The 12,857-nt window shown below is 34.4% G+C and overlaps 1 protein-coding gene across 1 annotated transcript in view; it reads right to left on the bottom strand.

Moving 5' to 3' along the window:
• Positions 1-12,857, bottom strand: part of TYR (tyrosinase) — a gene marked incomplete at its 3' end in the record, with an annotated part of 89,366 nt that overhangs the window by 43,996 nt on the left and 32,513 nt on the right. The window contains exon 3 of the mRNA XM_081063726.1: positions 7,479-7,626. Coding sequence (XP_080919852.1) covers positions 7,479-7,626 — 148 coding nt within the window. The remainder of the gene's footprint in view (positions 1-7,478; positions 7,627-12,857) is intronic.

Raw genomic sequence — 12,857 nt, 5'->3', positions numbered from 1 at the left:
GTAATAAAAAGGTAAATAAACCAATTATAAAATAAGCAAAGAATGTAAAGACGTTTTCGAAAAAAATATATAATTAATCTATAACATGCCTAGAAAATCGAGAAATTCAAATGAATATTTTTCTATTTGTCAGAGTAGCAAAGGTTAATAAGGTTTATTACACCTAGTACAGGGTGTCAGACACACTTTTATTCTCTATTTGTGGGAATGTAGTTGGCAGGGTCTTTTGGAAGGCCATTTGGAAATTCTAACAATTTTAAACATAATAAAGTATAATAAACACCTTTCAATTCCAGTATTAAGAATTTACTATTTAGCAATATTCAAAATCAAAATTTTTGCTAAATTATATATATATATAACATATTACATGCATGTAATATATACATATTTATATTGTATGTAACATACATATTGTATGTATAACGCATACATACACATTATATGTATATGTACATGTATACACATACATATATACATTATATGTACATATACATATGTACATTATATGTACATATACATATATACATTATATGTACATATACATATGTACATTATATGTACATATACACATATACATTATATATATACATATATACATATACATATATATGTATATATATAAATTATAATGAAATTATATGTGTGTATATATATATATAAATTATAATGAAATTAGTGCTGACTTTGTGGAGACCCTAAAATCTGTCTTAAATTGTGTGTTCCAGAATATGAAAAAGATAATAAAGGACAAAACTTGGAAAGTGCATTTTATTAGATCTGGTTTATAATACCTAAGTTTGAAAAAAGTTATGTTATTTGTTAAAAAATATTAGCAAAGTGTTCTCAGTTTTGATGGCCTTTATTTCCTTGATTTATTGCTTATTGCATTTGCCTGCAATATAAAGGATTATTTTTACTTTTTAGATAGCAGAGATTCTGTGTGTAACCAGAGTAATTCCCTTTAATTGATATTAACTTTGTTATATTGATGATTTAAGAAAGGAAGAAAAAAAAGAACAAAGTTTTCTCATATCCACTTTCAAAAGAACTAAGATTAATTACAATCTTGTTATCTTCTTTTTTATTTTAACATGTTTAACATGTTTTCTAGACATTTAAATATAGAACCAAATATTGTTTCTCAGGCACCCATAATCATATTTTAGTCAAGTGTCCAAGTCTTCTCTGACAGCTTCTTTGATTTTGCTGTGCCCAAATCAGATCTTAAATAAAATTTAGATTTAGATTTATTTAGATTTATTTATTTTTTAGAATATATTTTATACCTAAAAATTCCTTTGTGGTTTTTCTGAAGGGCTTCTGGAAAATCATAAAGACTTGTTCTTTCACTTTACAAAAAGAGAGATGCTAGAAATAGTTAGGATTGTTTTTTGTTTTGTTTTGTTACTATTGATGAGTTATATTGAAAAGTACTCGAACAAGGGGAGATATTTGGCCTTCCTTAGGTTAAATTTGTATAAGTAAGTGTCATTAATATAAGTATTTTAGAATTTATATTCATTATGGGATGTTCCTAGAGATTCATCAGTGCCCTCATTATCCATTTTATGTTTGAATTTATCAGAGTCCTGATGGTGCTTTGCCTGATATTAGGCAACATCAGTATAGTGTTGTCAGTCATAATTTCAGTTATTTAAAATGTTAAGTAGGCCACAGCCTTGATTGTGTTTATACTTGTTTCTTTGTTTTTTAGAGAAGTTTTAGCTTTACAACAAAATTGAAAGAAGGGTACAGAGATTTCCCATATACCCCCTACCCCCACACGTACACCCTTTCCCTCATTATCAACATTCGCCACTAGAGTGCACATTGTCACAATTGATCAACCTACAATGATACGATATGATCACCCAGAGTCCATAGTTTACATTAGGGTTCACTTTTGGTGTTGTACATTCTGTGGGTTTAGACAAATGTATAATGACTTATACCCGTCATTATAATCCCATACAGAGTATTTTCACTGCTCTAAAAATCCTCTGTGCTCCACCTGTTTATCTCCCCGACCCCCACTCTTGGCAACCGCTGATCATTTTATAGTCTCCATAGTTTTGCCTTTTCTAGAACGTCATACAGTTGGAATCCTTGGAATCTTATAGTATATAAGATTTTTGTTTCAGATTGGCTTGTTTTACTTAGTAATGTACATTTAAGTTTCCTCCATGTCATTTCATGGCTTGATAGCTTTTTTTCTTTTTTTTTTCTTTTTTTTTAGTGCTGAATAATATTTCACTCTATGGTTGTACCACAGTTCATTTATCCATTCACATATGGAAGGACATTTTGCTTGCCTCCAAGTTTTGGCAAATATGAATAAAGTTGCTAAAAACATTCATGTGCAGGTTTTTTTGTGTAGACATACATTTTCAGCTCCTTTGGATACATACCAAGAACAATTGCTGGATCGTTTGGTAAAGAGTATGTTTAGTTTTTTAAGAAGCTGCCTGTCTTCTGAAATGGCTACACCTTTTTGCATTCCCACCAACAATGGATGAGATTCATGTCGTTCCACATCCTGGCCAGAATTTCGTGTTGTCAGTGTTTCAGATTTTGACCATTTTAATCGGTTTTTAGTGAGTGGTATCTTATTTTAATTTGCATTTCTTTGATGACATAAAATATGGAATATCTTTCCATGTGCTTATTTGCCATTGTATGTCTTCTTTGATGAGGTGTCAAAGAGTTTTATCCATTTTTTAATCTGATTTATTTTCTTATTTTTGAGTTTTAAGAGTTCTTTGTATATTTGGTATAACAATCCTTTATTAGATGTTTGTTTTGCAAAAAGCTTTTCCCAGTCTGTGGCTTGTCTTGTCATTGTCTTGACATACAATGGAATTCTATAAAGCTTTTAAAAAGAGAAGGATAGATCTGCATGTATTGGTGTGGAAATATACCTGAGATAAATTATTAAATAGGGAAAATAGTACAGAATCATGTGCAAATATAATTCTTTAGTGTATATAAGACAGATATTATGCCTTTATCCCCTGGAAACACAAGAACAGAATGGCAAAGTGAGACTTCTCTTATTTTGTTAATTTGTCCCTTTCTATATTTTTCCAAATTTTCTAAGCTTTTTCTAGATGGTAGAATAGGTTTTAGGAAGTTTTCCCCAATTTTTAAAAAAAGGGAAAAAAAAAAACTATTGAAATGATGCTGATGGTAACCACTTTGAGCACCTCTTGTAATTGCAGAAGTCAAACATCAAGATGACTTGTATTCATCTTTTGTTATCAGTATATATTGAGTATTACAATTTTAATACAGTTTTTTCCTTTCCTAAAATGTGTATGTAGTTTTTTGGCACTGTGTGTGTGTGTGTGTGTGTGTGTGTGTGTGTTTGTGTGTAAAAGAAAACAAACATCTAAAATATTTTAATTTAACCTTTAAAATTTTTCAAGGAAAACAAGAACATATCAGGTCCTTCAAATGTGATCCTTTCTTTCCCATTACTTGCGTATTGATTGGTACCTGTTCTCCAGCTTGGCTATAAAAAAGTTTCTTCAACTTGTTGTTCTCTGATTTATCTGTTTTGTTCCTGAAGTATGACATATGCTTCCTTACCTTCCTTGTCATATCTGTAATTTCTCATCTTCAAGAATCAATCCAAGTATAGCCTTTCCTAGAAAGAATTTAATTTTCAAGGCAGAGTTAAGCTCTTCTCTTTCTGGATTCATATACATCTCATACTTCTTTTACAGACTGTACCTCATACTTCTTTTAAGGACTGAGCTCATATACCATCTATTATAGGTAGCTTTCCATGATTTTTTTTTTCTGTCTTTTTGAATGACTGGAATCATTTGGAATTCAGCCCTTTTTATTCATCTCAATAAATAAAAAGTCATAGTATCTCACATGGTATCTAGATATAGTAAAAGCTTAAAATGTTTGATGAATGAATTAATTTTTAATGGAAGTGATTTATCTTTAATCAAAGAGCAGTCTGGACTCATATTGCATCTCTTCAAGGAATTGTTCATAGTGGTTACGAACATGATTCTATAGTAAGACTATATTGTTTAACTCTTAACTCTGTTTTTTACTATAATTTGGACCAATTGTTGAATTTCTCCATCTCTCTTTTTTTTGATCTATAAAGTAGGGATAATCCTAGAACCTGCATTATAGAATTGTTCGTATAGATTAAATGAAACGAAATTTGTAAACCTTTAGAATAGAGTCTAGAACATAGTAAAAAATAAATGTATATTGTATTTTAAAATTATTATATGAGATCCATTCTCTGATTTTTTAAGTGATAAAGAGAATTGGAATTAGTTTATGTTTATTTTTGTTGTTGATGTTTGTTTTGTTTATTTATTAGCACATTTAGCTTATGGCTTTATTTGCCCAACACTAGTACCTTTTAATGGCAGACTACTTGGCCACTGGAATTTTATTACTTTCTCCGCATATGAGATTTGAGACTATTTCCTTGTTTTAGATGCTAAGCTTCCACTTTCTTCTTTAATTCATACTTCCAGTTTGTGATTGGTGTCAGTGAGATAGGAGTTATGGTCCTCATCCTTGAATATCCAACCTTGTCTTGTAGATCTTCTCTTTTTAAGGACTGAGCTCATATACCATCCATTATAGGTAGCTTTCCAAGAATGTCTTTCACAATTGTGCAGAAATCATAGTGTAGTATAGTTGTTTACTTGTCTGTATTTACCACTAGACTATGCTTTTTCAGTGATTCTGTCTCATTATTCTTTTCTCGGTGCCTAGAACTGTATCTGAAGGTCTAAAGACAGTAAAATCTTAAAACATGCTCATAGAATTAAATGCATGTCACATTTTGCAGTTCAAGACATGCAAAATAATTTATTCAATTAAAATGGCTTCTCTATAGAGTTCCTTTTGTATTTTCTAGCTGTATTAAATTTAACTTGCTAAGGTTTTTAAAAATTACTTACTTGATAAAAATTAATTATACATCTATTAATTATATGTTAGACAAAACACTGAGAAAAACAAATATAAAAGGCATGGGCCCTGCCATTAAGTAGCTTACAGATTAGTGGGAGAGACAAAGCACAAATGAGCAACATAATCAATAAGAAAGATAGAAATGATGTGCCCAAAATAAAGCGTAGAGGCAGGAATGAATGTGAAATATTCAGGCAAATATACTCAGCACGTAGTAGGTGCCCAATAAATACCTTTGTAGGTAATTGAATGGCAGTGAATAGACCATCTCATTGAAGAAATGAGTCTCCGTAGGAAGAGATTTGAGAGGACAGCTCAGGTGCCACAGTATTCTATGATAATCCACACTTCTCTATCCTTGTTCATAATCATGATTCTTCCCTCTCCATCCTCAGAATTTTCATCAGCTTGGCTGTGTGGGCTGAATGAGAAATACTTTGCCATTTGCTGATAATATTTTAGTTGTTGTAATAATTATACAGCTATCTGATATTAAAATAGGTTTAGCAGACAATTCTAAGTGGGGAGACATTTTTAATTTTCAAAGGTGGCAGGACAGACTGGCATCTAAAAGCCACACATCTGCATAATGGCTTTATCTCTGTTAAACAAACATGCCTCCAAGCTATTGCATTCAATTATAGCATTTTTTTATAAATACAGTTATAGGTGGGCTAGCTAAAGACCAATTTTTTTTTTCTCTTATCTGGTATAGATAAGGAATTCTGTGGTTTGGCACTGGTCAGCACACTCATTTTTTCTAGTAGACTGAAAACTAAGTATTTTCCGCTCTGTAGGTTGTATGGTCTTGGTCACAACTACTCAACTCTGCTATTATAGTGTGAAAGCAGCCACAGACAATATATAAATGAATGTGGTTGTGTTCCAATAGAACCTTAGTTACAATTAAGGTAGGAGACAGATTTGGCCTATAAGCCAGAGATTGCTGATTCCTAGTCTAGAGGGCATCAAGGGGTCTGGGAAGTCTAGAATTCTTTAAACTTATTGCAATGGTAGTAAAGATCACAAAATGCCAAAATTCACAAGGACAATCCAATACAAACAGGACTCAGTAAAAAAGAGTTCAATCTGTCTTTTCTGACAAGATCCTCTTCCTCCCTTCTTTATATATGGGTATTGGTAGTTAAGATATTATATTGCTGTGATAATTTTGGTGTTCATACACTTTCTTAAACACTCATTTTAAAAATTGATTTCTGAATAAAAGTTGACTTGGGTTATTACTTAATTCCTATAACATTAGCGTTACCATGAAGACAACAAAAATCTGTCTATTAATCATCTAGACTAATGGTCACTTTCTTATTTGATACTATGTCCACGTTCTTGGGAACATGAGTGAGGTGGAGATGATGATAAGATGAGAAAAACATCAAATATGCAGTTTCAGTCTCCTTATCTTTACAACAGGAAAAACAGAACCTGTTATATTTTCCAAAGAGAAAGACGGTATTATTTAATTGCAGTTATAAATCTGTGCCCTTCATTCACTGGCTGTCGTGAGAAAATTACCTTAGCGGGGTCAAAAAAAGATCCCTACATTCATCTGTCATGATTCAATGCTTTATTTCCTCCTCTCGTGAAGAATTCCAGAAACAGACAGGTGACCTTCCTCCATGTACTATTTTTTCTGCTATCCTCTTGTCATCTATGATTAAATCCCAAATCTATATCGTTAAGACACTGCACATGTAATGGAAGAGGGTTACTAAGGGGGAAAAGAGCCCTCAGAGAATTAAATCACATTAAACAGGATGGTTGGGCCATAGGGCTTCTGGGCTGGAGAACTACTCATATAATGTTCAGGCTAATGATTGAGATCAAAGACTGTATCTGTTAATATCTGAGGGTCTGAGGTTGGAAAAGAAGAAATACCAATAACATTGCCAAAGAAAACTATGTATATTAATAAGAGATGTGTCATATTAGGGCCCTGCCCAGATGGCCTAACATTCCTTACACCATCTCTGTGTGCCCACCTCCCTGATTCTACATCCTACTTTTAACCACATGCCGCTGCAACCTTCCGAAGACTTCCCTTGGGCACTGGAGCCACATTGTCTGTAATCACTAGTCCTGGGAATTTCACAACTCCTCCTTCAGTGCAACCTGCAGCCAATGGCTGTTTAATATGGGAGTCCAACAATTCAGGCAGGATAAACTGAGGTGTACTTTAGACTTTCAAGATCTGGCTGACTGCCAACTAAAATTGGAACGAGAGAGAGAGAGAGAGAGAGAGAGAGAGAGAGAGAGAGAGAGAGATCTGGCCAAGCCTTGGACTTCAACTGAAATTGAAATTGTGCTCTTATTTGGCTTCTTCCTCCTTCTTATCCTGCTCTACCCATTCTCTTACTGATGTAGCTTTCCTAAGACACTTCAATAAACCATTTGCATCCAATTCCTTAGTTTAGGGTCTGGAGAACCTCATCTGAGACGATAGACCATCATAATCCCTTAACACCAATAAACACATAATTAATAAAGAAGTGTCCACCAACCTGTCAACGAATGCATGGTGAAGAAGAAAAATGGGATCGTTGGCAGATCCCTGTACCTGAGACATCGTTCCATTCATATAAATGTGCAAGGCATTGTGCATACTGCTTTGAGAGGCGTCTGCTATTCCAGTGAGCGGACTGGCAAATCCTGTTGGCGAAAAGAAAATTGAAAAAAAAACTAGTTTGCTTTCATGATTGAAAATGCTAAGTGACTATCTCATTTGGTTTATAACTACTATTGAAAGCCTAATTCAAAGTAATAAAATCAATGATAAAATCCATTCTGTATTGGGATGCCCAGTGAATATTTTCTAAATCTTTGAGGAATTTAGTAATGTTAATCGGGGTACCCTGGACTGATTCTTCAATGGAATAGGCTGAACCAGTCTGTGCGTACTTCCTCCTGCTGCTTCTGCCTATTTTTTCTCCTTTACATACTGAAAAGTAGTGAGACCTTTTTTTTATAATAATCAGCATAGTCACTCTCACTTCAATCTGTAACAACACTTAGAGCAGATCTTTCTAACCTGTTATGTGTCTCTATGCTTTCCGGTTCTAGGGGTTACTTTTAATTACTTTTCATTTTGGTTTCTGGTTCCAGCGAAAGCGTAAGATGTGTGACCTTTCACATTACTATTCATCTTCAACAGTCCAGGGGACTGTCATCATGGTTTTAATTTTGCAAAACATTCATTTCAAAGTTAATCAGAACTCCATTAAATGGTTCTACTCATTGCATCAGGAATACCAGTAGTGAGAATAATAATTATGAGTTATTATTTTCTGAATGTTAATTGAGCTAAATGCTTTTGTGATATATGTTTACCAATCTACAGGAACTCTGTCAATTAGAAATTATTATCCTCATTGAAAAGAAGAAAAGACTGAGGTTCAGAGAAATTTGGTGTTTCCCAATGCCACAGAGGTAACGGTAGAGTTGTGATTTTAGCCCATGTCAATTACGTTTCAAGATCTGAGCTCTTGATATTTTGTGTTATCTCTCACACACTCTCTGGGAAGAGGTGGAGTAAGATATCATTCAAGTCCATTTAGGCAAAACAGAAAACATAAACAGGACTCAAGATTCAGAACCAGACAAAGAAGTCAGAGTAACGGAGTTAAATTCCAAGCAGAAACCAAGTTGGAAAAATATGGCTGTGGGGGCAGAGTCCCAGAGAGCAGTTTCCAGACTCTCGGCCTCACATGGAAAGGTGCTGGCTTGGGTAGTAGATGGCCATCAGCTGTGGCTAATTGACCCTCAGCTGTTACCAGTTAGCCAGTTAGTCCCTGATATAACTGCCCTGGCTGCATTGGTTGGAGAGGGAGTCAAGTCGAGTCGGCCGGCAGCAGAGAAGCGGACGGTAGGTTGCAGGTCGTGTGACTCCAGCCTCCAGTGAGACTGCATTGGTATGACTCCCCTACCTATGGCTCCGTGGGTGTTCCTTTTAGGCCTCACCTGCCTTCTTATGTGGGGTGCGGGATAGAGGCCTTGCAGTCCGCCTCACAGGACAAATGGCGGTACAAGCAGGGTCTCCTGCACGACAATGACCAAGGGCATATTACTGAATTTCAGAATTTAGAAATACCAAGCAAGCAGCAAATGTGAGTAAGATAATATACTACAACAACTACTACTACTACTAATTAATAATAATCATAGACACAGTGAATGCACTACAATTTGGGCAGGGGAGTTCTAGCTATATTTTATGCAATTAGGATTATTGTGTGATCAACATCTTCATTTTTAAAGTATAATTCTTGACTTTTACATTTGATGCTTTGTGGCTCACAGTATTTCTGCTCCCTCAGCTGGTGATTTATTCCCTTTTTTGAGCTTTTTGTACTCATTCTAAGAAACCATACCAAGCCCTGTTGCCTCTGGAAGCTTAGCCTAAGAACAAGCACTCCCTCCCATCCAATCATTATTACAATATTATTGACTATATTCCTTTGCTGTACTTTACATCTCCATGACTGTTTTTGTAACTGGCAATTTGTACAACTTAATCCCTTCCCCTTTTTTACCCTTCTCCCCAACCTCCTTCCCATCTGGTAACCATCAAGTAATAACTTATTAAATCACATAGACATATAAAATATTTTACAAAACAATTATTAAATATCAAAAGGAAAATTGTGTTAAAATTTATTTCTTAATATTAATGAAAGATTGTTCATTAAAAATTAATTTGGAGACCCATGGATGAATATTATCCATATCTGGAAAAGATAAATTTCAGCATAAATTCTAAATTTTTAAAAAGAAATCTAAGTCCTGAGAAAATGTTGTTTTCATAAACGACTAGATGGGAAATGAAAATATCTTTATAGTAATTTCACTTATTTATTTGAACTCCTTTTTAGTTATACATGCCGAAAATGACATACGGGTCCATCATCAAAACAATCTGATCCATCAGCTGACAACTCAATCAAGAATTCTTTAATGGCAGCAATCCAAACAATTATGAATTTGTTTACAAACCACTTGACTTGCAAGACTTTTGCTACCTAGTCATTAAAGTCATTCCCTTTAGCAACACTGGCATCAATATTTTGAATCCTCTGCTTGTTTGGCACCTTGTTAGTTTTTACCCTTTCTGGGAATGCACTGTGTTGAGAATGGATTCAGGATAGGGTGAGACGAATTCCGTTCTTCTGAAAAGTCAGAAAAGGGAGATTGTGAAAGGGGAGGTCTTAAAGGAGAAACTTCAGGAGGCTTCTCACTCAAATTCATTTTAGAAAAGTATACTTGGGAGGAGGACCTGGAAATAAATTTCCTTAAAATCCTCTGTGCCATGAACCCTTTAGGAAATCCTAGTGAACCTGCAGTAGTGTGTTTATCCCAGTCTGAAGATACTGCTGTCGAGGAAAAACTCACAGCTAAGCAGAACGGGGTTTAAATTCTAGGTTACTTACAGAAAATATGTCCTTCGTCAAGTTAGTTATTGTTGTTGAGCCACAGTTTCTTCATGGATAAGAGAATAATTAATGTCTAATAAATAATTAATGGATAATTAATGATGAGGATGAATTTTGATAGCAGGTGTGAAGCACCTACTGTAGAGTTTCATGCAAAATGGATAGAACAGTGGGAGCTGTCATTTCTCTAAACTCATTGCATTTGATAAATGAGTGCTCATCATGAGAACTGCTAACCAACACTAGCAGAAAGGCCTTTTTTACCACTACTCCCACCAACGGGACCATCTCAGCATCAGACACCTCTTCCTTTCCTGAACTCCATTTCTCTACAGAAATCTGCTTGTTGCTGGCCTTCATCCAACATTAAGTGATCCTAGGAAGTAGGATTGCCATCGTGAGATTAGAGTGTTTTCAGCAAGGCTAGTTTTTCTTAACTTCTTTTGCTAACTTGCCCCATGTTGCATCTAGGAAAGCACCAGTGTTATAAAGGAAAGACATCTGAACAGAATTTTTCTCAGAATACACTGTGATATATGCTCAGAAATAGTTCAAAAAAACAGGTTCAGCAAACAGCGAGTCCCTTTGTGACAGGTACCAGACTGGTAATATAAACAATATAATTATATTAAAAATTTTAAACAAACTACATGTACCTTGTGTCTTCCAAGAGACTGGAAATGCCTCAGAAGTAGGGACCAAATATTTTGCTTTGATTTTCCACAGTGAAAAAACAGCCTTACATATCTTTGTGTTTAAAAGAAAACCAAACAAAATACTTCTCAATCTTTCACTTACACAGCTCTATAGGGATTGGAATAGGAGAGATACATTTCTCTCCATAAAATCTATAAGGGTCCTTCAAAGAGCTCTACTCTGCTACTTAACAAAATACAGACAGTGTATGAATGTGAATAATATAAAAATATAAATAAATTATTTTCTATTTTACATCTTTACTCAATTTATTTTGGGGCTGGTAAATCACCTTGGAAAAGTAAGAAATGATTACACCAATATCAGTAGCTTCTCTTGCTGAGATTTTCATTCTCTTTTAGAAGAGCAAGTCAAAGAGGAAATTCTAGGCACCAAGAATGTAATAATAATTCATACAACAAAATATTCCAATATTTTTCATGTACATGATCTCGTTTGAATCCCAGGACTACTTGTGATATGAATATTGTCATTGTTCCAATTTTACAGATGAGAACATTTAACTTTGTACAAGTTAAATAACACGTCCAAATTCAAGCCAGTAATTGAGGGAAGCAAGAAATTGAATATAGCTCTGATTGATTTCAAAACCTGTGCTCTTTTTTGTACACTAGAGTGGAATTGTATCTGTACTAATTTGCTGACACATCTTAGGAACCTCTTTTTACTATGTACTGTGCAATGAATTTATTGACTTGCTATTTTCATCCATTAACAAAAAGGTGAAGAGCGTGTTACTGCCTCACGCTTGTCCACAAATTCCCCATGGATGGAAAGTCTAATAAGCCAGCAGGGACCTTGTTAGCAGTCACAGATGCCAAAATGGCTCAAAGTTCTTGGTGAAGGGCAGTGACAGTTGCCCAAATTATTCTGTGTTATGCCTTCGAATCTGTGCGCTTCATTCCTAAGGGAAATTAATAAACACAGTTTCAGGCTGATTACAACAGGAAACTTCAACTTGTCAATCTCTCCCTTTCTCTTTCATTTCTTTCCCAATAGTAGTCTGGAGAGTTTTTGTGTTTGTTTGTTTGCTTTTTAATATTGATGCCTATCTCTGATTCCTGGAGATTCAGATTTAATTGGTATAGACTGAGGTTCAGGCACTTGGAGTTTTAAAAATGCCCCAGGTGATTCTAATGTGCAACCAGGGTTGAAATTCGCCAATTTAGGCTAAATTGCTCTCCATCCTCTAAATATGAACTCATACTTTAAAAAATTTACCTCTGAATATATTATTTTCTTCACTTGAAATTTTCTCCTCCTATATTCTGACAGTCCAAAAAAAGCTTCTGCCTTTAAAATCCCACATCACATACTTCTGCCTTGAAATATGTCCATACTAGTCACTGCTCCAACGTGTACCCTTAAAAATGATGTTTCAAATAATTGAGCAACACTATGTGGCAGGCACTGGGTGGGCGTTTTCATATATCATCTTCTTTAATTCGGTATGCTTCTTTCTAGCTAGGAAGCTGGGTTATAAATGATATGCTTTAGCTTGCCTGTTAGATTTTGAAATGTGAAGAAGTACGTCATTAAAACTTCAGAACAGAGTACATTTAATTTATTTGATTTAATTTTCAGTGCATCTCTAACCAATTTACCATTTCATAGTCTCAGAGATATAATTGGAGAAAAGAAACCAAAAAGAAGATAGAAAAATGTACATTAGTGCATCTGAAGATTGAAGACAAGTGACTGTCAGACCTCCTGACTAGATTCCCCTTAATTTACTCT

The sequence above is a fragment of the Rhinolophus hipposideros genome, assembly GCF_964194185.1.
Source record: "Rhinolophus hipposideros genome assembly, chromosome: 10".
In the NCBI taxonomy this organism is placed as follows: Eukaryota; Metazoa; Chordata; class Mammalia; order Chiroptera; family Rhinolophidae; genus Rhinolophus; species Rhinolophus hipposideros.
Note: the sequence above shows the minus strand (reverse complement) of the source record. Positions and strands in the feature narration are given on the sequence as shown.